The sequence below is a fragment of the Eretmochelys imbricata genome, chromosome 1 (genome assembly GCF_965152235.1).
Source record: "Eretmochelys imbricata isolate rEreImb1 chromosome 1, rEreImb1.hap1, whole genome shotgun sequence".
Classification (NCBI taxonomy): Eukaryota; Metazoa; Chordata; order Testudines; family Cheloniidae; genus Eretmochelys; species Eretmochelys imbricata.
In genome coordinates, this window is record NC_135572.1 from 80,855,287 (window position 1) to 80,875,597 (window position 20,311).

The following is a 20,311-nucleotide window of genomic DNA, read 5'->3' on the forward strand; positions in this document are numbered from 1 at the left end:
GCATGTTTTCCCCATACAGTACAGGTGTGACAGAGCTCATCAGTCTTAGCTCACAATTCCCCTGCAAAGAACGTAAGCCTCTCAACTAAAGACTGCCAATCATGCCACATTAGGTTGTGGCTTCAAGACGCAGGCAAATGTCTCCAAAAGATTGAGATGAAACCAAACCCACATTTGTTTGCAATGAAAGCAGAATTCAGATCTCCATTTTCTAAAGGTGGGAGCCATTTACTCAAAGGCCACCTAGCCTCCTTTAAAAAGGGTCTAAAAAGTGTACTGAGAAATTGTAAAAAGAAATTGAGACAGTTTAGTTGAGAGAGGAGACAAATTAAAAGAAAACAGGCTGGAAGAATACAAAATAAATGAATAGTACAGAGAACGCAGATCAGGCACTTCTGTTTACTCTGTCTCACAGTACAAGAACAAAGGCATGTTCCATGTAACTGAAAGGCATCAAAATGAAAAACTGATAAAGAAAATTATTTTATGCAATGCACAATCAGCATGTGGAACTCATTGTCCAAAGTATGATTAAGGCTAAGAGCTTTGCAGGATTCTAATAAGGGCTGGATATTTTTATGGATAAAAAGAAGGGTAAACAGAGTTAAATTAGTAAGGATTTTTCTAAAATTGAAATGAATATAAACTCTCATGCTGCAGAGCATAAGTAAAGCAATAGCTGAGGGTGAGGAAGAAATTTTCTGTATGGGCAAGTACTTCTGTAATTACCCCCGGAGGAGGTTTCTTGCACCTTCCTTACATAAATCTGGTACTGGCCACTGCCCAAGAATGAAACTTAAGGGGGAGAGCTCCAATTTAGCATCCAATACCAAATTGGTCCTTTGACCCACTTCTTACCAGAAATTCTTGATACAGGGGCACTGCCTAAACATATAAACTAATGTAGCACCAGAGGAATTACATTTCTAACAGTTTTCAGAGTAGCAGCCGTGTTAGTCTGTATTCGCAAAAAGAAAAGGAGTACTTGTGGCACCTTAGAGACTAACAAATTTATTTGAGCATAAGCTTTCGTGAGCTACAGCTCACTTCATCGGATGCATCTAACAGTGACCAGCATTTATGAGGCCTATTACCATTATTCTATGTGGGAACCAGTGTATTTGAAAAAGTTACCTTTTGATGAATAAGCTGCAGCCTCAGGCCTATAGTTGCTTGGAATAGAGATTTGGATACACAACTGTCTCTGACCCAATGGAATACAATTGTATTTAATGTTAAAAAAGCAACTCTCAAATTATCAAGGCAGAGGTTTTTGGGGCCACAAAATTGTAAAAGGACAACAACTGGCCAAGAAAACCGAAACAATAAAAGTTCTGGAGGTTCTTGAGCTCCCAATGCATCCTGTCCAAACACATTTGTAAGTAAATGCTTTAAATGGAGATATTTCCATAGTCTGGAAAAGGGCAAGCCAAATTGTTGCTGAAGATCTACAAATGGTTTCAATTCATCATGGTCAGTTAGCTGCAACACAGTCATAATTCCTCTCTCCATCAAATCTCTCCACATTAAGGTTTTGCCACTGATTTTAAGGCTAGGACTGCCTCTACATCGATGGAAGCAGAGCTTTCTAGCCAGTTTTGACCAAGCTTGCCCCACCTCTGGCATTGTGGGAGCTCTGGAGCCATCAAATCCATAATAATTGGATCCTACAATGCCTGAAAGGGGGAGAGGGTATACCAATTCTTGTTCAATCTAAACACAAGGTGTGGTCCGCATGGTCATCTTTACCAGCCACAAAGATGCCTGGCTTAACAAAAAGGATATGATAATTTTCCAAGTTGGGAAAACAAAAGCCTCCCAGACATATTTATTTTAGGGATGTCCTGGAATATTTTTGGTGATCAGTATTCATAAATATTTCATATAAAAGGATTGCCATTGAAAGTCCTAATTTGAAAAAATGCCTTTGTGGGTATATCTGTCAAAGCATACGATTTCTGATTCCCACCCATTAATTTTATATCCTGAGAAGAATCCAAACTTATTAATGGTGTTTAGGTTAGGAATGGTAACCTTGGACTTAGATACAAATACAAGAGCATCATTCGCAGACAGAGTAGTTTTGTGCTCTGTTTGGCATACCCTGATGCCATGAATATGTTGATTTCCTCGGATGGCAATGGCTGAAGTTTCTGGAGCTAAATCAAATGGAAGAGGGAAAGGGGGCAGGCCTGCCTCATACCTCTCTGTAATGGAAAAGGGGTGGAAATAATACCATCAATAACTACCTTGGAAGTCGGGTTAGAGTATAAAAGTTTAATCCAAGCAATCAATTGGTTACCAAATGCAAACTTTGTTAACACATGAAAAAGATAGGCCCAGGCTATGTGGTCAAAGGGCTCTCAAGAAGCGACAGCTCAGGATTCTTTAGAATTTCCTGAAGCGGCAGTATCATCTGAGCTATGCTTGTTACGAAGGAAGCTACCTGATTCATGTGTATGATGTGTGAAAGACCTTTGGCCAGTCACATAGCAAGAGCTTTAGCCAAATTCTTAGCATCACAACTGATTAAAGAAATAGGCCTGTAATTATTACATATTCCAAAATCTTTTCTAGATTGAGAAATAACTGAAATTACAGCTTTCCTTGGAGCAGACAGGAGAGAGTTTGCTCATGCGTGGCCTCATTGAACATTCAATAATCTAGGCGTTTAATTCAATTGGGAACTCATCTGTGCCAGAAGTCTTTCCAACCTTCATTTCCTTGATAGCCAGAGTTAGTTCTGCGATTTCTAGAGGAGCATCTAAACGTTCCTTCAAACAGTCAGGTCTGTGACAGAGACAATCCACTAAAAAAGTTATCTAGGGCGGATTCCCTCCAGGTAAATAAATATAGTTTTGAATAAAACTTTTGAAATAGTTTATTAATGTCTGTTGTATATCATTTATTGCTACTATTGTGATTAGCGGCAACATCATCAAACAAAATAAAGCAAACTTAACCTTTTGGGACAGAAGTTTGTTGATTTCATATCTTAGATTGATGAGGGACCTGGAGTTTCTCTGGGGAGGGCGCACAAGGATAGTCTACATCAAAGACCTTAATTTCCTTCACAAATGTATCAAATTCTATGTTGTCCCCATTTCTTTTGAAAGGTGGTGTAAGAGATGATACAGCCTCTGATGAAGGCTTTAAAGGCTTCCCAAAGTGAAACAGCAGTGGGGGCGCGTTTGGTTTTTTTTTTTTTAAAATTCTAAATCCTGCTGGATAGAATTAACAAAATGATGTAACAAACAGGAGCGAGGCCTTTAATCTTCACCTTTTAGTTGAGGGTTTCCTTGTTTTTACTCATTCTCTGCGTGAAGGCAGGGGCCAGCAGACAGATAAAAATGATCATGGTTTATATGGGGTTTGGAGAGTGGTTGCTTTTGCTTTGTTTTTTGAGGGGAGGGCAAAAAAATGAGCAGGAAAGGAAGGGATGAAAAGAAAAAGCACAGGTCCCAAATGGAAGAGTATCACGATTTGTGATGGGAAGAACTTTACAACTCTTAAGATTCATTTATCTACTTCTAAATGAGAAAAGAAGAGAGATGTTTGGCAAGGTTAACTATATGCATTTTACTCACCTCTAGCACTTATCATCATAACAAACTGCAACTTTCCAAGTATTAGAACAGGCACAGCCCCTAGGAAACCCTACAGCAGATTCAAGTTTAGTTTGTTTTAGGAGAAAGGACCAACTTACCTGTAGTGACATCATGTCTGGCCTGTACTGTTTACGGAAGCCAAGATCATACATGAGGAATTTCAGCATTTCAAAGGCTTGCTCCTCACTCATGTGTAGAAGCAGTACTCCAGCCACAAAGCTGATACCTTGGCAATAACCCACTTCCTTGTCCAGCAAAGAATAAGCTTTCAGGAGATTAAAGAGTGACAGCTGCCCTGCTCCCAGCTGGGTAGAGAAGTAAGGATGTGTAGGGAATGTCCTGCCTGGTGTAAAAATAAAAATAAATAAATAATTTTTTTTTTTTTTTTAAAAAAAGGAGGTATTTAATTCTCAGTTCTCTTTTCTAGAGAGAAGAAACCCATAAAACTCCTCTCCTCTGTATTTGTAGAAGTTTCTCTTATCACGCCTTCCCAGAACATATCCTTAGAATTGGATTTAAATTATGAAACAAAATTTGGATAGTTGGTCATACTTTCTGACTAGGGCAATATCAAAGCTGTACTGAATAAAACCATATCTTGGGTAGTTCTAGGGCACCCATTGCTGCTGTATCTAAGCACTGGATAGTTGTTTGTTATACACTTGATTTATTTTTATTTTATTTTTTTATTTATGAAACAGAAAAAAAAATAGAAGTTCTGGAACCTATTATTTTCCCCCCAAAGTTGTACTATAGCTACTTCAGGTTAGGGCTAGGTTCAAGCTGCAGGATCCAATACTTTCTAGTTCAGTAGCACCGAGTTTCCAATCAGGATCAGGCCCCATTGTGCTAGATTCTATACAAACACACAGAAAGATAGCCCCTTACAATCTAAGACAACTGACATACGAGAGGGTGGGAGGAGAGAGGAGGAGGATCAATTTCATGCATTTGTAATTTTTAAAAAATTCATGTTCTGAATTCATGTTCTCCAAGAATAATTATTCTTAAGGTTACCCTGATCTCCTCTCTCCCTTTTTCCCTTCATTTTTATTTGCTTTTCTGTCATCTCCCTCCAACCATTACTGACCGATCCATTGCTTTCTCATAAGTCAGCCAGCCTACATAGCCCTGTCCTCTCTTCACACAGCTCTGTTTTTCTTTTCATCCTTCAGGTGAAATCCTACCCCAGCTGAAGTCACAGTGAATTTTACCACTGACTTCAACAGTGACAGAATTATATCCTTCAAGTTTGTGGTTCACTCCTGCTCCACTCCAGTCCATTTTCTTCCTGCTCTGCAGTTACCCATGAATTTGATGAGTGCAATTTTGCAGGCTAAGTGTCTCCCATTGCAGACATGGTATGCATACAGCACAAACTAAAGGTGCAGGAATGTTTGGCAAAGACAACACCGAAGGCAGCCTAGACAGAACATATGTTAATGCACAGTAGCATCTTTGTTTCTGTACCAACATGAAACAACCCAAAACTTAAACTAAAAACTAACGTTTTCTATTCACCTCAGCAATAGGACACAAAGTACACTTTAGAGCATCTATCAACCACCACAAAAGTACCTAGATCTACAAGGATAGCATGTTGCTGAGCTGTCAGCTGTTTCAAGAGTTCTTTGTACGAGATGTCAGGAGGTTGTTGTTTGCTTGGCAGTCCATGTCTTACGCGATGTTGTACAGCTAGAAATTGCCAAATTTCTCCCCGGCGGCTTTTTGGTACACCTAAAATCAGAGGAGAGAGAAAACGAATGCCCTGAGCAGCTGAACAGTGTGAAAGCTTTTATCCATAATAGTGACTTCTGTTTTATAAAGATAATGTCATACAATGCATTATAACTAAGGTTCCTAACTTGAAGGTTGAGAACCACGATAAAGACTTAATCTATATGTACCTCACAATAATAGTATAGTCCTTTTGTCTCCATGTATTGGCTAGTTCACATAGAGGTTTATAAGTCTACTACTGACTTCAAGCTAATGCTTAAACAAAGGCTCATGATTTTAGGCCCAGATATCTCAGATTCAATTCCCAACTGGGGCATTGTGTTACAAGGGGTAACCCATATGGGAATTGTTAGGGTGAGCTTCCATAGCCAAATGTGTAACCCACACTGATGAACTGTGGCCCTCTGTCCCCTGTCTAGTGACTAGTCCACGTATAAAGGTTTATGAGTCTGCTACAGCCTTGAGCCAAGGAACTGGAATCTTTGTCTCAGAGTAGAGGTTCCTGCTTTTAAATCCAGAGGCCCTGGGAGAAATCCCCACCAATGCTAACCTACCTCGGGACATCACCTTAGATACAGTAGTACAGCTATGTAATCATTCACTTGATCTTTCTGCAGCACTGTTTCAATATATTATAGGCACAACAGAATCAGTATATGTTCTCATTGCACAACAGTTAGTTGGTGTTGGGGAAAAAAGGCAACAGGCAATTTTTACTGATTTGGTGCCACTGGAACAAGCTTACTGAAGGTAGATTTGGTATAAATAATCTTAAAGACTGAACAAAAAAAGTCTCCCAAATGCCCCAGACAAAACACATCCTACATAATAAATACCTTCTTTCAGAGTGGTATGAATATCCTCCATTTCACATCTGATTTTGGCTCTGCAGTTTAATAACTTCTTATCCCAGATATTTATGACATCTTTCTGACATGTACCAACTTCAAGGTAGTCCAATTTAACTTTTCTTGATTGGAGTTCATCTCTGCTTGCTGGAATATAGAACATGATGAAGCGTATATGAGAGATCATATCAGAAATCAAATATCTCAATACAGCCAATGTAGTATCCAGAATCTCTCTTCTGTTACTGCATAGGACACTTTGAATCAATGGACAAATAATAGGAGACTGACTTTAAATGAACTGTTGGGCTATACCTCTATTGACACATATGACTCAGATTGCTGAATAAAGAATATGATAAAGTCACAAACCAATGTACAAGAAACATAAAAGAAATCAGATGTGTTTCCTCCCCTTCCCACAACTGCTCCTTCTCTTAACTTTAGCAAAGCTTTGCTGAGTGAAATGACTATTCCACAACAGAATCCTTATAATTCTTAAACCAATGTTGATGGAATGAACAAAGGATCATCTTTCCATATTTCAAAAGACATGATCCGGAGTTCTGCTGATGATGGAAAGGTATTATCAGATGACTTTCTGTGGCTAAATGTTGACATCTCAGCAACAAACAATCGTGCAAAACGATTTATCAGATAATTTTTACTTTATGTATATTGCACATTAAAATAACTTCAGTGTGAGAAACCTCAGACTTTGAATGCTCCTTCTGGAGCTGCAAGAGCTTTGGTGAAGTCTTTTTAGGAAACTTCTCTTTTAAAAGACAAAGTCAAGATCATTATCATTATGTGGTCCCACCAGCTACACTGTTCATAGTGGTCCTAATAGATCATGACAGTTTTAAATAGATACTTCGCACAGCAATGAGGTTCTTATTTTAGTATCCTTTCCCCTTAACACCATTGCTCAGAGTCACAATGCAGGATAGCAGAAAGTTTTAAGAGTTTTTAATCTCCTTGACTCTAAGGTGCACCATTTGGTGAATCCAGTCTGATGCTCTACCACCTAATCTTCTCATTAGGTCCTGCTTTATGCTCATTTCTTCTAGCAACTCCTGGAGACTAACTTTTCTAGAAGAGCTGTCAGGTAATTCTGGATTTTCATGGAGGCTGAATTTCAATTTCTACCTGGGAATGTCACAGTAGCTCTTTTACTGTGCATTTGTTAGGAAGTGGAGGGTTTAATGCACACACTATGCTACCGATGTTGAGATTTAACCCACATGCAGTTCCAGAGTCCAATTGTTGCAAATAGTCTTTGATAATCATTTGAGCAGGTTACTTACTGCATTATTGCACAATATGATCCCTCAAGGATTCCAATAACTAAGTTTCACACATTTGCCATGATCACTGTTGGAAGTAAGTTTACATGGTTCACTGAGGACCCATGATTTTTTCCCCAGATCAGAGTGATACAAACCAACACTGGGGATTCTATGGGAACACAGGACTTGCAAATCCAAATCAGACCCTCTGTCCCTCAAACTAGCTACCCTATTTCCAGAAATGGCCAATACCCGATGCTTCAGTGAAAAGTGGAAGAAACCCATGACAAGCCTCAGTTAATTAGGACACGTACAGGATCAGAAATTAAATGTCTAGGCCATTCCACAAGTCTAGTTGCTGAGTATCCTCAAGTGCTTTATAATTTGTCCTCATCTTTATCTGACTGACAAGGGCCCAATAAAAAATTCTTGTAATTATTTGTATTGTGGTAGTGTCTAGGGGACCCAGTAGCTTTGTGCTAGGCAGGAAGCATTTAGGAGAGCTCCTACTTCAATGAGCTTCAATCTAAACTTGGATATTACACCTGGATTTTTTAAAAAGTTACCTTTAGGGAACAACGGTTGTTCTTCAAAGGCAAAAAAACCCACTGATTTTTTTAATGCAAACTGTTGCATAAATGCAAGACCATAAGAATGTGAAATGCCTGTACTGCCAAAAAGGCATTCGATTCTGGCACCCTTATTTACACTGAGTACTACTTTGCTCCGCAGCTAGTCCCACTGCATGTGGAGTAAGGTACTACTCAGTGACAATAAGGGCAGCAAAATTAGATTTCTTATAGATTTAATTGCTTGCTACCATCTTATCTAAATTTTCCTGTTGTGAAATCACCTAGAAATATTGTGTTTTAAAAAAGTAGCCTTTAGCCACTATCAAAATTAAAGCAATAGGTATTTGCTTCACAAATCTTACCTTCTGCAGAACAAATAGCTATTAGCATTCAAGTTTCCTCGAAGGCACAAAGAACAGTGGGAGATAATCTGTTAATATTTTAATCAGTACATTTAATACAACACATTCGCAGATAAGAATTGCTGAGAGCTATTTCATAAAGGGGTGGAAGTTGCATATTAAAAACAAAGCAATAATCAGTGCGATTAATATACAATTAAGAATCATGCTGCCACTAGAGGTTTCAGCCCTTTCTGGGTTTACATTTTCTCAAGTCTGTAATAGACTGTAGTGTTGGGATACCAATCACCACTTGAATCAAGGTGTAATAATGAAATACCCTACTAGCTTTAATGTGCGTCAGCTTTCAATAGGTGCTTTCAACACAATATCACAAGCTTGGACTATAATATCTCAACCAAACAAATGCAAAATTAATATGGAGACTGGGAAAGTTTCCAGAACAACCTATACCTTGTTTCAAGTCATCTTGTCTCCTCTAACACTAGGTAACCAGTGCCTAGGTTCCTTAAGCAAAGACACCTGCATTTACTTGGTGAGATTAAGTCCGATGTATTGGCAGCAATGCATTCTCAGCTGATAAATCTCCACAAGTCAGAGAACCCAGTGAGTTAAAAACTGGAATGCAGTTACACAGCACCCATCACTACACTGTTATTTTCTGGTTTTCACCAGGGAGACCAGACATGCACATTGAGTGTTAATCATTAACTAAGAAAGAGGCATTAGCTTTATGTTCTTTACTCTATAAACCACTTATTTCTTTAGCTGTTTTATCATTTGTTCTTGCAGAGGTCAGATTAGTTTCAAGTGTCTGGAATACCTGCAAGGTTTGAGATTTCAAGATACAAACAGCCCTTGCAGCAGTACAAAGAATCTAAAGGAATAACCATGTTCCCTACAAACCCCAACAGGCCTCTAGTATTTCTAGTAGTAGGCAAACTGGGAGGGTAACACACTATGTGCTAAAGAAGTGTATTCAAGGGCATGCGTTTGCAGGCACATGGAAAGGCTTCTGCCATTTTTTCCTTCCTCTCCCCTAGTATTCTTAGCATGGACTGGTGCTTATATGGTGCACTAAAGAAATGGAAGGTGGGCATGAGACTTTCACAAATGAGGATGGTAATGATATCTATGCTGAAAGAATCACTGCAGCATAATGCCAGCCTCTGGAAAATTAAAGGCTTCACAGGACAACATATGCAGATTACCATTTGCAGTTTCTTTGGCGTAAAGGCACTAAGTGTAAATTAAATCTGTTTTGATTTCTACAAGTTTTACATTTAGACCAGGATGTTGACTACTACCTTTTGTAGAAGGAATCCTGAATAACAATGGTAAGACTCTTGGCCAAAAGGTGGATAAATGGGGGGGGGGGGAAGGAGGGAGGGAGAGAGAGTGTGTCCAACTTTAGACGCTGATTTTCATAAAGTGCTGAGCACTCGTCTTCTGAAAAATGAAGCACTTTTAGGGTATTTTAAGTTGGGCACTCAAAATATTGAGGCAAAATACTAATTGCTTTTGAAAATTTAGGACCTTAATTACTTCTCTGGTAGAGTAAGAAAGACTGGAAAATATACAAGAAACATTTTGTTGGAACACCATATGTTTTTATGATTTATAACACCTATCTGGACAGTGCAATAGAAAATCATTCATTATCCTGTTGAAATGAGGCATGAAGGGACCAGTCCACCACTGTTTTAAGTATTCATGCCAGTTTGCTTTGAGATGAAAGAGGAATAAATCCTGTATGGTGGTCTGGTATTCCAGAAGCTGGTTGCCCAGGATATGTATTGTAATGGTTTGTATATATTTAGTATACACAAGTATGCTGAATCTTATTCTGACAGAAAGCATGTTTTTAAATTGCAAAACTGACATATAAAGCATGTACTTTTATAAAGAAGGGGAACTTGATGGAGAATGTGCTGCAGTATATGCTATATGTTTCCTTCACCTCATGAAAAGAGACTGTTTAAATCATGGAAGATTTCGCATCTATGCCTTTTTTTGACAATTCTTGCCATGAAAAGACCAGAACAGTAATTCATATGCCAGCTGTGTCATGTTTTAATATGACCAATCTTTTCAAGTGTTTTAATCACTAAACCAAGGAAAAACTGCAAGTTTTGCATGGAACAGCAGTGTTTCTAAGATTGTAAAACTCAGTCTTGCGCCAATTCTATTTCTGAAACTACTGCATAACTTATAACAGCACTGGCCCTGATTTTCAGTTGAAGTAAATGGGAGCTGCTTGTGGTCTGGGCCTCTGAAAACCAGGCCCAGTTGTTTCTCTGAGTGGCTAACCTTCCAGCTTCTGGTTTTCTTTTTCCATTCGAAGCAGTAGGATTTGTTGATGGATAGCTTTTCTCCACAGACTCTGCAACTCTTCCGATTTTTTCCTCCCGCCAGCCTTATCTGGGGCATCCTCATTTTGCAATATCAAAGAAAGAGGGTCCTCCTCCAAGGCTGGAGCAAGAGGGGACAGTGGCAACAATTCATTCCCCTCAAGCCCATCTGCAAAGAATCACATAACTATCACTGGAAATCCAGATTACATTGGCTATACATGCCACAGTGAAGACAGCAATTTCTACTGTCACATTCAGCAACAATGCACCTGATTAGAAGCGAAAACCACACGTTTCTAACAGTGAAGACAACATTTTAAATGAAGCATTAAAGTCAATGGCTATATTGAGAACCCCTCCACAAACTTCACTCCAAGTTACAAAGGGCAGTTTAATAGTTGACCACTCCCACTGCATCCTTATTACCTCTTTCTACAGTCAAGCTTGTTAACTGCCATAGTTTGCTATATGTTCCGCCTAGCAGAGAAGCCATGTTTTTCTGTCTGCTAACACACAGTATTTGTGCAATAAATCTATCAGTTCATCTACAACTGCTGAACTGAGAGAACTTCTGTAGTGGATCCACAGCTGTGAAGAGTGATATCGAAGCCATATTAACGAGTCAGAATTTTGAATTTTTAGAAGCGATTTCATGCATTAGTGCATTTAGGAGATCAGTAGATTAACATCTAGAACTAAAAAAGAAAATAGGGAAGGGTGCTTAACATCCAGATTGTTTTCTGTTTGGGACACAACACTGTCAAAATGCTCTTTTTAAAAAATAAATATTCTTGTGTCTTATGTAAGTAGGGTGTGGCAATATTTGCTGACAGATATTTTGATCACTTAAAGGCAGTTCTTGCAGTTTCTCTGCCCTTGATGACAACTATAGCAACATGCAATTAGTTTGCCTCTGCTGCTAGAAACACCAGTTCAAAACAAAGACTCAAAGTCACACCAACGAGATATTTTCCAAATCTGGTTCAGCAAGTACGTTACAATGTTGCATTAAGTTGCTTCTCGTTAAACATCTACTTTTCTTTCCAGGAGTAACCAGCAATAGCATATGAACAGTCTGCTTTCTTTGAAGCCCACCGACCTTGATGCTGCATTGTTGAGGGAGATTTGTTCATGGGTGAAGCAACCCGCAGGAAGATTCGCTGCCGCCAGGAGATGCGGCGGGGGGTAAGAGTGACCCCGCTGGCATTTACAGACTCGTTGCTGCAGACGGACGAGGTCCTTTTCCTTCCCTCCCCATCACTGGAGGAAAACAAGCAGAGAGCACAACCAAAAAAAATCAGCTTGAAAACAAGTTGATAAAGGTTCATTTAGTACACAGAAACACACATGCATATGCTGGATCAGTGTTAGGTAGGCAAAGCAGATCATGATCACGGACCACAACCTGAACACAATTGCCAAATGATGCTCCGAAATTCACTCCAGACAGCAGGTAGAGTGAGTGCTTAGCCTAGTGTTCAGAATTAAAGCTTATCTTTTTTTCAAAATTCCATTTGAAAAACTAAGAGACATTCCAGTGCAGCAAAATAAACTAATATTCAGCCTTCAAAAGGCTGCAATTTGTTTTCCTTTCAGCCTGAAGAGGATCTGATGCAACACATTGAGGCGAAGACATCGCTTGAGCACAAAACCCAACAACTCATTTAATTGGCAGGACAGACTAAAAGTAAGCAGGCTCATGAGCCCAAAGGTGGAAGTGCTTATGGCTTCAGCAACCCCCTCATGAATCATTCCCTCTTCCCACTCTTCAGGAGATGGCTGACAGTGACAGGGAACAAGGAGACAACTAGAGAGTGCTCCCCCCTTGCCCCCCACCGCCTCACACTAAAGGGGGAGTCTGCATTCTGTACCAGCATTCCCAGCAGAAGGAGCAGAGGCCAGGAAAGCAGGGGAGAGAGATCCTGTCAGCATTGCTCTAGAGGAGACTGATCTCACCCCCAACTGGCACGTAGAAATGGACCACAGGAAGCTGGCTGAGCAGATAATACTGATGGAGGAAGAGGCAGCAGAGAGCAAGGTGGAGCAGGAGATTAGAAGGAAGCTTTCCCCTGTGAGGTACAGCGTTCCCTCTAATTTTTCCCCACCCATGTGTGGAATGAATTTTGTTATGTGTGACATATGTGCACCAATACGGAGGGGATAACAAAATTCATGTGGCGGGGTGTGGGAGGGGACTCAGGGCTAGGGCAGAGGTGGTGAGGGCTCCAGCTGGGGGTGTGTGTTTTGGGAGTGGGGCCAGGGATGAGGGGCTTGGGTGCCGTGGGGCTCCCTGGGGCTACAGGGGGGAGAGAGAGAGAGAGAGAGGACTCCCCCCCCCCCCCCCCAGCTCTCTCCCCACAGCAGCATCTGGGCAGGGGATGAGGGGGAGGCGCCTATCCCCCAGCCAGTCCAGGGTTGAGCTGGATCAGGACCGGGGGAGGGGTGTCGCAGCAGGTCCGGGGCTTGGGGAGAGGCATCTCTCCCTGCTGCAGCCCTGAGCGCCTGTGTGGCACTTAATAGGCAGCTGCACAGCTTAGAAGGAACTTAGGTGAGGTAGTTATAATTGTCCACTATGGGGCTTAAACACCTCTCTCTAAAGCATCTGGCACTGGCCATTGCTGGAGACAAGGGGTAAAATTTTCAAAAGCACTTAAGTCAAGTAGGAACTCAAGTCCTGTTGAGTTTCATTATTTGAAAGTTTTACCCAGGACACTGAACCAAACAAACCACTGGTTGAATCCATGAGGGCAGTGACTATATCCAGCTCTGTTCTTAAAAAAAAAATCTTGGCTGACTCTGTTGCAACTGATCCATCCCTGCACTCCTTCCATGGCTCAGCATGTGGCAGTTACACTGGCCTGCAGACACCTACAGCTTCATTTACAGAAGGCAGATGTACAAGTCAAACAAATCTTTACCAATCCTAATTATTTAGGCAGAATACTGCTTGGACAAAGCACTTGCAGTAGCAGCTGATAAGGACAAATAGCACCAGCCATCCCCAAATGGACCTGAGACAACCCTTGACCACAGAGGTATGACTACACTCCTGGAATAGGCTGCTGGAACACATTCAGCAGAGGAAGAAGGGGTAAAATGGACCATTTATCTCAAAGAAGTGATGGGGTTTCTGTACTATATGGAAGTCCTCTAAAAGGGGGATGCCAGAGATTTGCCTGTGCTTGCCAGAGGATTACCGTGTACTCTGTTAGGGTTCAGTTGCAGCACCTCAGGTCTGTGATGTATAAGAATCTGAGATATTCGTCCCTAAAGGAGGTGGGTGGCACTCACTGGAGTTTCTCAAAGAACACGTGCATAGGACTCTGAGTTACAGAAAGTCTGCAGTCCTTTTACAGTGCTTTACCCCACACTGCCATCTGGGAAAGACGACCACCAAAGCCTCAATACTAAGATAAAACTAAAAGGGTGTATTTTAGAGGTTTACAAAGCTAGCAGGGCAATGTCACAGGTAACTATCACTGCACGCTCAACCAGTGGGATGACAATGCATCAGGAAGACAGGTTGAAAGTGTCAAACGAGGAATACTGCAAGGCTGCAACTTTATCATAACGGGTTGTCAGGACACTACAGAACATGCATCTATAGATGCAGCTTTTGGCAGGAAAGTTCTAAAAGAACCAGAACTTTTCATGCCCCCAGGACCTACAGTACTTATATAAATTTTGTTAATCCTCCATGGGTACTGCTGCTACAGACTCCTGGATCTATAGAAAAGGGAGGGCTGACAGATCAACAAGTGCTCACTATGGTATTTAGGAAGTAAGTCTGTAACGGAATGTTACAACAATTTGCATCTCTGACCTCTCAACTGGTAAAAAAAGAGAAAGCATGCAAGTGAGCTAGACCATGTCATATTAAAAGCTACAGTTATGTTAGCTATGTTGCCCTAAGCAACATGCTGAATCAAGGTCACATATGTACCTTCATCAGAGCCAGTTCTGGTCTTTGGAAAACTTCAGTTTACTGAACTTTAAAACAGAATGATTATGCGGTTTATCATCTGAACAGAAGGACCACATTAAGCCTGTATGTACCCAATCTATCCTGTTTTTTGTTTTGTCTGCCAATTCATGGACTGCAGGTTCAACAGAGATTTAGCACCAGTTGGGAAACTCTTCTATTGAATATCGTAAGCTGAACAATGATCCATTGTAAAAGCTAGGATTGGCTTTTGGATTAGCTAGTGCCACATCCTACCAAAATAACACTGAAAAATCCCAGTTTTTATCTTTCTGTGGCCCAATAGTTGCCTTACACATTTTCTGTGGATAATAAAAGAAGGAATACTATTTCTATTATATACAACTACAGAGAATGTTATGTGAATACTAATCTAAATGAGGTGATGAAAAGTGTAGTCTGAAAATAATGACATGTAACTGCAGAAGATACAATTCATTTTGGGCCAAAATCTGCTCGCTTTATGAGAGTGTCAATGGGACAAGTCATGCAGGTAAAGCACTAGGATTTGGGTCTATTAATTAATTTGGTACAGAGGGATTACTAAGGATGCAAACTACAACCACTATTTACATTTATTCAAATGTTTGCATCATGCATTAGAAAATCAAGCTCAATCATTACAAATCTTACAAAAATGTAACCTTGAGAACAAGAAAAGAAGCATAACCTCTTCTTTTTATCATTCTTTGTACAAATAATAAAACCAAAACCATTATTCTAGCACAAGCTCTCAGAAGGGGGATGCAGCTTGGGGACATACAATTCTGGGGCAAGTGACTGAGAAGAAAAAAGTGAAACACCAGTGTTTTATTTTCAGTATTTAATATGTATAGAAAAATTAGAGGTGGAGAGATAGCTACCACACATTTTAGTCTATGGTTTAATATCGCACCTTTCTGACTTTCAGTATGTACAATGTGATGAGTTACTTGTGCTTCACTGGTTGTTTCTCTGTAGACAAACACGGCTACCATTATGTACTTCACACAATAAGTCTCACATCCTTGGACATTTAAGATAAGTTGGTAATTATGCATTATCTTCCAAAATTCCCCTGTAATTTTGAATGACTATCTTAGTTCCTCATTTCCTTTTCCAAAAACAATTGACTATTGTAGAGGTAGTTGGTGTCAAGCTGTGTGCATAAGTCTGAAGCATACAATGGGATACACATGGCTATTTAAAAAAGTGTGAGGGATTATCAGAAAAAATATTCTAAATAAAATAAAAACAAACAAACCATAAAATAGAGTGCCTTGGAATTTCTTAAATTCTACTTTGATAGTTTGCCTCTCTGAGCTAAGAGGACCTAAATTTAAAGTCTGATCTGAAAGGTATGTAAGGATACATCCCTATAGAGTATGCTCTGCATGTGTACAATGAGTTGATGAACGTGGGACAGAAGTACGGGATCCGGAATGCTGGCTATTACGCACTTCGCAGCTTACGCATTGAAAAGTTCTTTGCGTTCTGGGGCCAAGATCTGGACACTTTCACCACCCCCTTGGAATGTGGACGTGAGTTCCGGGTGAAACTGGACAAGGTACTGTGTCTGAGGGTGAATCAGCTCCCTCAGCAGTGTTTGCATGAGAACACTGAAACAAAGAAGGCAAAGCAGTACTGCCCTGAAAAGAGTGCTCTCTAACGGGATAGATTCCAACACAGATATTTTCATGGGGAAGTGGAGAATTTGTGTGTGAAAATATTTTGTCTGTATTAATGACTGATTCTGTTGCATCTTGAAAAGATGCTAGAAACCACACACATGCTGTACTCTCCAGCCTCTAGGGCAGTAATCTCAACTACTTGTTAGTGAAGAATTAGAAATGCAACTCTTCTCGCATCTGTGTATGTTTGCAGATCCTATCTCCCAGCAACCCCTTTGGCACTAGTGTTTATGGCTTTGTGCCTACTGTGAACCTTTTACGTGGATAGGGACAATGGGTGTGGAGGACACTCAGTGCCTTGCAGGATTCAGCCTATTGTCTAGCTTTCTCCTACCACTCCCCCTGCCCAGTTTCATTGATGGTGCCAGCACAGCCCATGGAACAAGATTTGTGGTCAGTTCAACTGCATAGGGAAGCCCAAGAGCAGCAAACTCTGTTTTTTTGTTTTTTTTTTTTTTTTTTGCAGGGATCATCCATAAATAATTGCTCTTATGGCAAGCGGTAGGTAGAGATCGGTGTGACGGGTTGGGTCACAGAAACCCCCTTGGGACTGTCACCTGATGTGCTTGGACTACCTCTGAGCCAGTTTGGGCCTCCCAGAACCCTGCCTTGTTGAGCTAGACACAGCAGTCTGCTCCAACACAGACCCAGGGTCTGAACCATGCCCCCAGAGTTGCAGACTTAACTGAAAACAGCTTAAGAAGTGCTTGTGTCACTAGCACCCAGACACTCAGCTCCCAATGGGATCCAAACCCCAAATAAATCTGTTTTACTCTGTATAAATCTTATACAGGGTAAACTCATAAATTGTCCGCCCTCTATAACACTGCTAGAGATGCACAGCTGTTTGCTTCCCCAGTATTGATTACTTACGCTGGGTTAATTAATAAGCAAAAAATGTTTTTATTAAGTATAAAAAGTAGGATTTAAGTGGTTCCAGATAATAACAGACTGAACAAAGTAAGTTACCAAGCAAAAGCAAACAAAACATGCAAGTCTAAGCCTAGTACAGTAAGAAACTGATTACAGATGAAATCTCACCCACAGAGATGTTCCAATAAGCTTCTTTCACAGACTGGACTCCTTCCTAGTCTGGGTCCAGCAATCACTCACACCCCGGTATTTACTGTCCTTTGTTCCAGTCTCTTTCAGACATCTCTTGGGGGTGGAGAGGCCATCTCTTGAGTCAACTGAAGACAAAATGGAGGGGTTTCCAGGGCCTTTTATATTCTTTCTCTTGTGGGCAGAAACTCCTTTGTTCTCCTGTGCAAAATCACAGCAACAAGATGGAGTTTGTGGCCACCTGGGCGAGTCACATATCCGTGAATGATCCAGCTTTTTGCAGGCCAATGCCATTGTTTACATGTTAGTTTGAATAAAAGCTTAGATGTAGATTGGCGTCTCCCAAAGTCCATTGTCAGTTAAGTGTTTCTTGATTGGGCACTTACTGAGACTAGTCCTTTCTCAAGAAGCTGACCAAATGCTTCACTGATGCTACTTAGAATCAAACACATTGAGATAGAAGTACCTAGCCAATATTCACAACTTCAGATACAAAAATGATACACACAGACAACATAATCATAACCAGCAAACTTCAACCTTTCCATAGACACCCCACTTGACCTCCTCTGTACAAGATCTGGTGCAACCATTGGACCCTGGTTGCAACAGTGATCTATACAGTCACAAGTCTCAGAGCGGTAGCCATGTTAGTCTGGATCTGTAAAAGCGGCAGAGTCCTGTGGCACCTTATAGACTAACAGATGTATTGGAACGTAAGCTTTCGTGGGTGAATGCCCACTTTGTCGGATGCATGTAGTGCATCCTACTTTTTCACTAGGAGGGTGGTGAAGCACTGGAATGGGTTACATAGGGCAGTGGTGGAACCTCCTTCCTTAGAGGTTTTTAAGGTCAGGCTTGACAAAGCCCTGGCTGGGATGATTTAATTGGGGACTGGTCCTGCTTTGAGCAGGGGGTTGGACTAGATGATCTCCTGAGGTCCCTTCCAACCCTGATATTCTATGATTCTATGATTCTATGTATTACAGGGTAACAGGAAAAGTAAGTAACCCACACCTCAAACAAACATCAATGTTATTTATAAGCTCCACCACTAAAATGAGCAGATGGAACCAGAAGCTGGCCAAGATGGATGCAGAAATGGTCATACCAGCTCTACCATATGTTCCCAAACTTTCAAGTATATGGTGATAGATTTCTATACAACTATCTTAGGTATTGCTAAAAACATTCAACTCAGTATCTAGGCCTAGTGGGCTGCATTCTGCTCTCAGTTACACTAATGAAAATCCAGATTAGCTAATTTCAGAGGAGTTACTTCAGATGTGTACTAGCCCAAAACTTTAGTACCTAGGTAAGGCAGGTGCATGCTGGAGGTCAGAGGATCAATAGCACTATAGTCACCCCACTCTGAACTCAGTGGACAGCCAAACATTAACTCCCAGCTCCCCTCAGAGGGAGAAGTTATCCAGGCATGGATATAGATGCTAATGGGTAGGGCCCTACCAAATTCACATCTGTGAAAAATGCATCACGGACCGTGAAGTCTGGTCTTCCCTGTGAAATGTGTCTTTTGTGTACTTTTACCCTATACTATACAGACTTCACAGGGGAGACCAGCGTTTCTCAGACTGGGTGTCCTGCCCAAAAGGGAGTCATGGAGGGGATGGGGGAGGTTGCAGTATTGCCACCCTTACTTCTGTGTTGCTCCCTACAGAGTTGGTGACCGGAGAGCGACGGCTGTTGGCCGGGTGCCCAGCTCTGAAGGCGGTAGCGCAGAAGTAAGAGTGACAATACCATACCATGCCACCCTTACTTCTGCACTGCCTTCAGAGCTAGGATCCCGGCCAGCAGCCACCGCTCTCTGGCCGCCCAGCTCTGAAGGCAGCGCTGCTGCCAGCAGCAGTGTAGAAGTAAGGGTGGCAGTACCATGACCCCCCTACAATAACATTGTAACCTCCCCCAAAAAAACCTCTTTTGCATCAGGACCCCCACAGTTACAACGGCCTGAAATTTCAGATTTAAGCATCTGAAATCATGAAATATGACCATGAAATTGACCAAAACGGACCATGAATTTGGTAGGGCCCTACCGATGGCAGTATGGCTCCAGAGACTCTGCTGCTATGGGGGCAACAACAGGCCAGCCACCAGCACAGAGAACTGAAGCACCAGGTCTTTGCAGCTACCAGGGTTGGGAAGCACTATCCTTACCTCTGATCCAGCAAACTGAATGTCTACCTGAGGGGAAAATTCAAAGGAGTCTTCCAAGGCTTTATCACAGGAGGGTACCATTGGGCAAACATTTCTACAGGCTAGAAAGCTTATACAGGTTCTACTAATATCCCTCCTCATAAAAACACTAAGGGTGATCACTGTAGTTCTAATTCCAGATTATGCTTAGTTAATAAGCATCTGTTAGGAAGAAAAACTTTTCATAAGACACAGGGAGGGGGAAAAAAAAAAAGATTTGTTGCATGTCACAAACCGGGAAGAATTAGTAGGGGAAGCAAAAGTGGATGGGAACCTGGGAGGCAGTGACCATGAGATGGTCGAGTTCAGGATCCTGACACAAGGAAGAAAGGAAAGCAGCAGAATACGGACCCTGGACTTCAGAAAAGCAGACTTTGACTCCCTGCGGGAACTGATGGGCAAGATCCCCTGGGAGAATAACACGAGGGGGAAAGGAGTCCAGGAGAGCTGGCTGTATTTTAAAGAAGCCGTATTGAGGTTACAGGGACAAACCATCCCGATGTGTCGAAAGAATAGTAAATATGGCAGGCGACCAGCTTGGCTTAACAATGAAATCCTTGCTGATCTTAAACACAAAAAAGAGGCTTACAAGAAGTGGAAGATTGGACAA

At 41.2% G+C, this 20,311-nt stretch overlaps 1 protein-coding gene across 5 annotated transcripts in view; it reads right to left on the reverse strand.

The window, feature by feature from the left end:
- Positions 1-20,311, reverse strand: part of TBC1D4 (TBC1 domain family member 4) — a 159,416-nt gene that overhangs the window by 12,077 nt on the left and 127,028 nt on the right. For all 5 annotated transcript variants that reach the window (XM_077812371.1, XM_077812364.1, XM_077812397.1 and 2 more), the window contains 5 exons: positions 11,873-12,033; positions 10,730-10,939; positions 6,185-6,343; positions 5,187-5,345; positions 3,707-3,951 (listed from right to left, as the gene is read on the reverse strand). In XM_077812371.1, the coding sequence (XP_077668497.1) occupies positions 3,707-3,951; positions 5,187-5,345; positions 6,185-6,343; positions 10,730-10,939; positions 11,873-12,033 (934 nt within the window). The remainder of the gene's footprint in view (positions 1-3,706; positions 3,952-5,186; positions 5,346-6,184; positions 6,344-10,729; positions 10,940-11,872; positions 12,034-20,311) is intronic.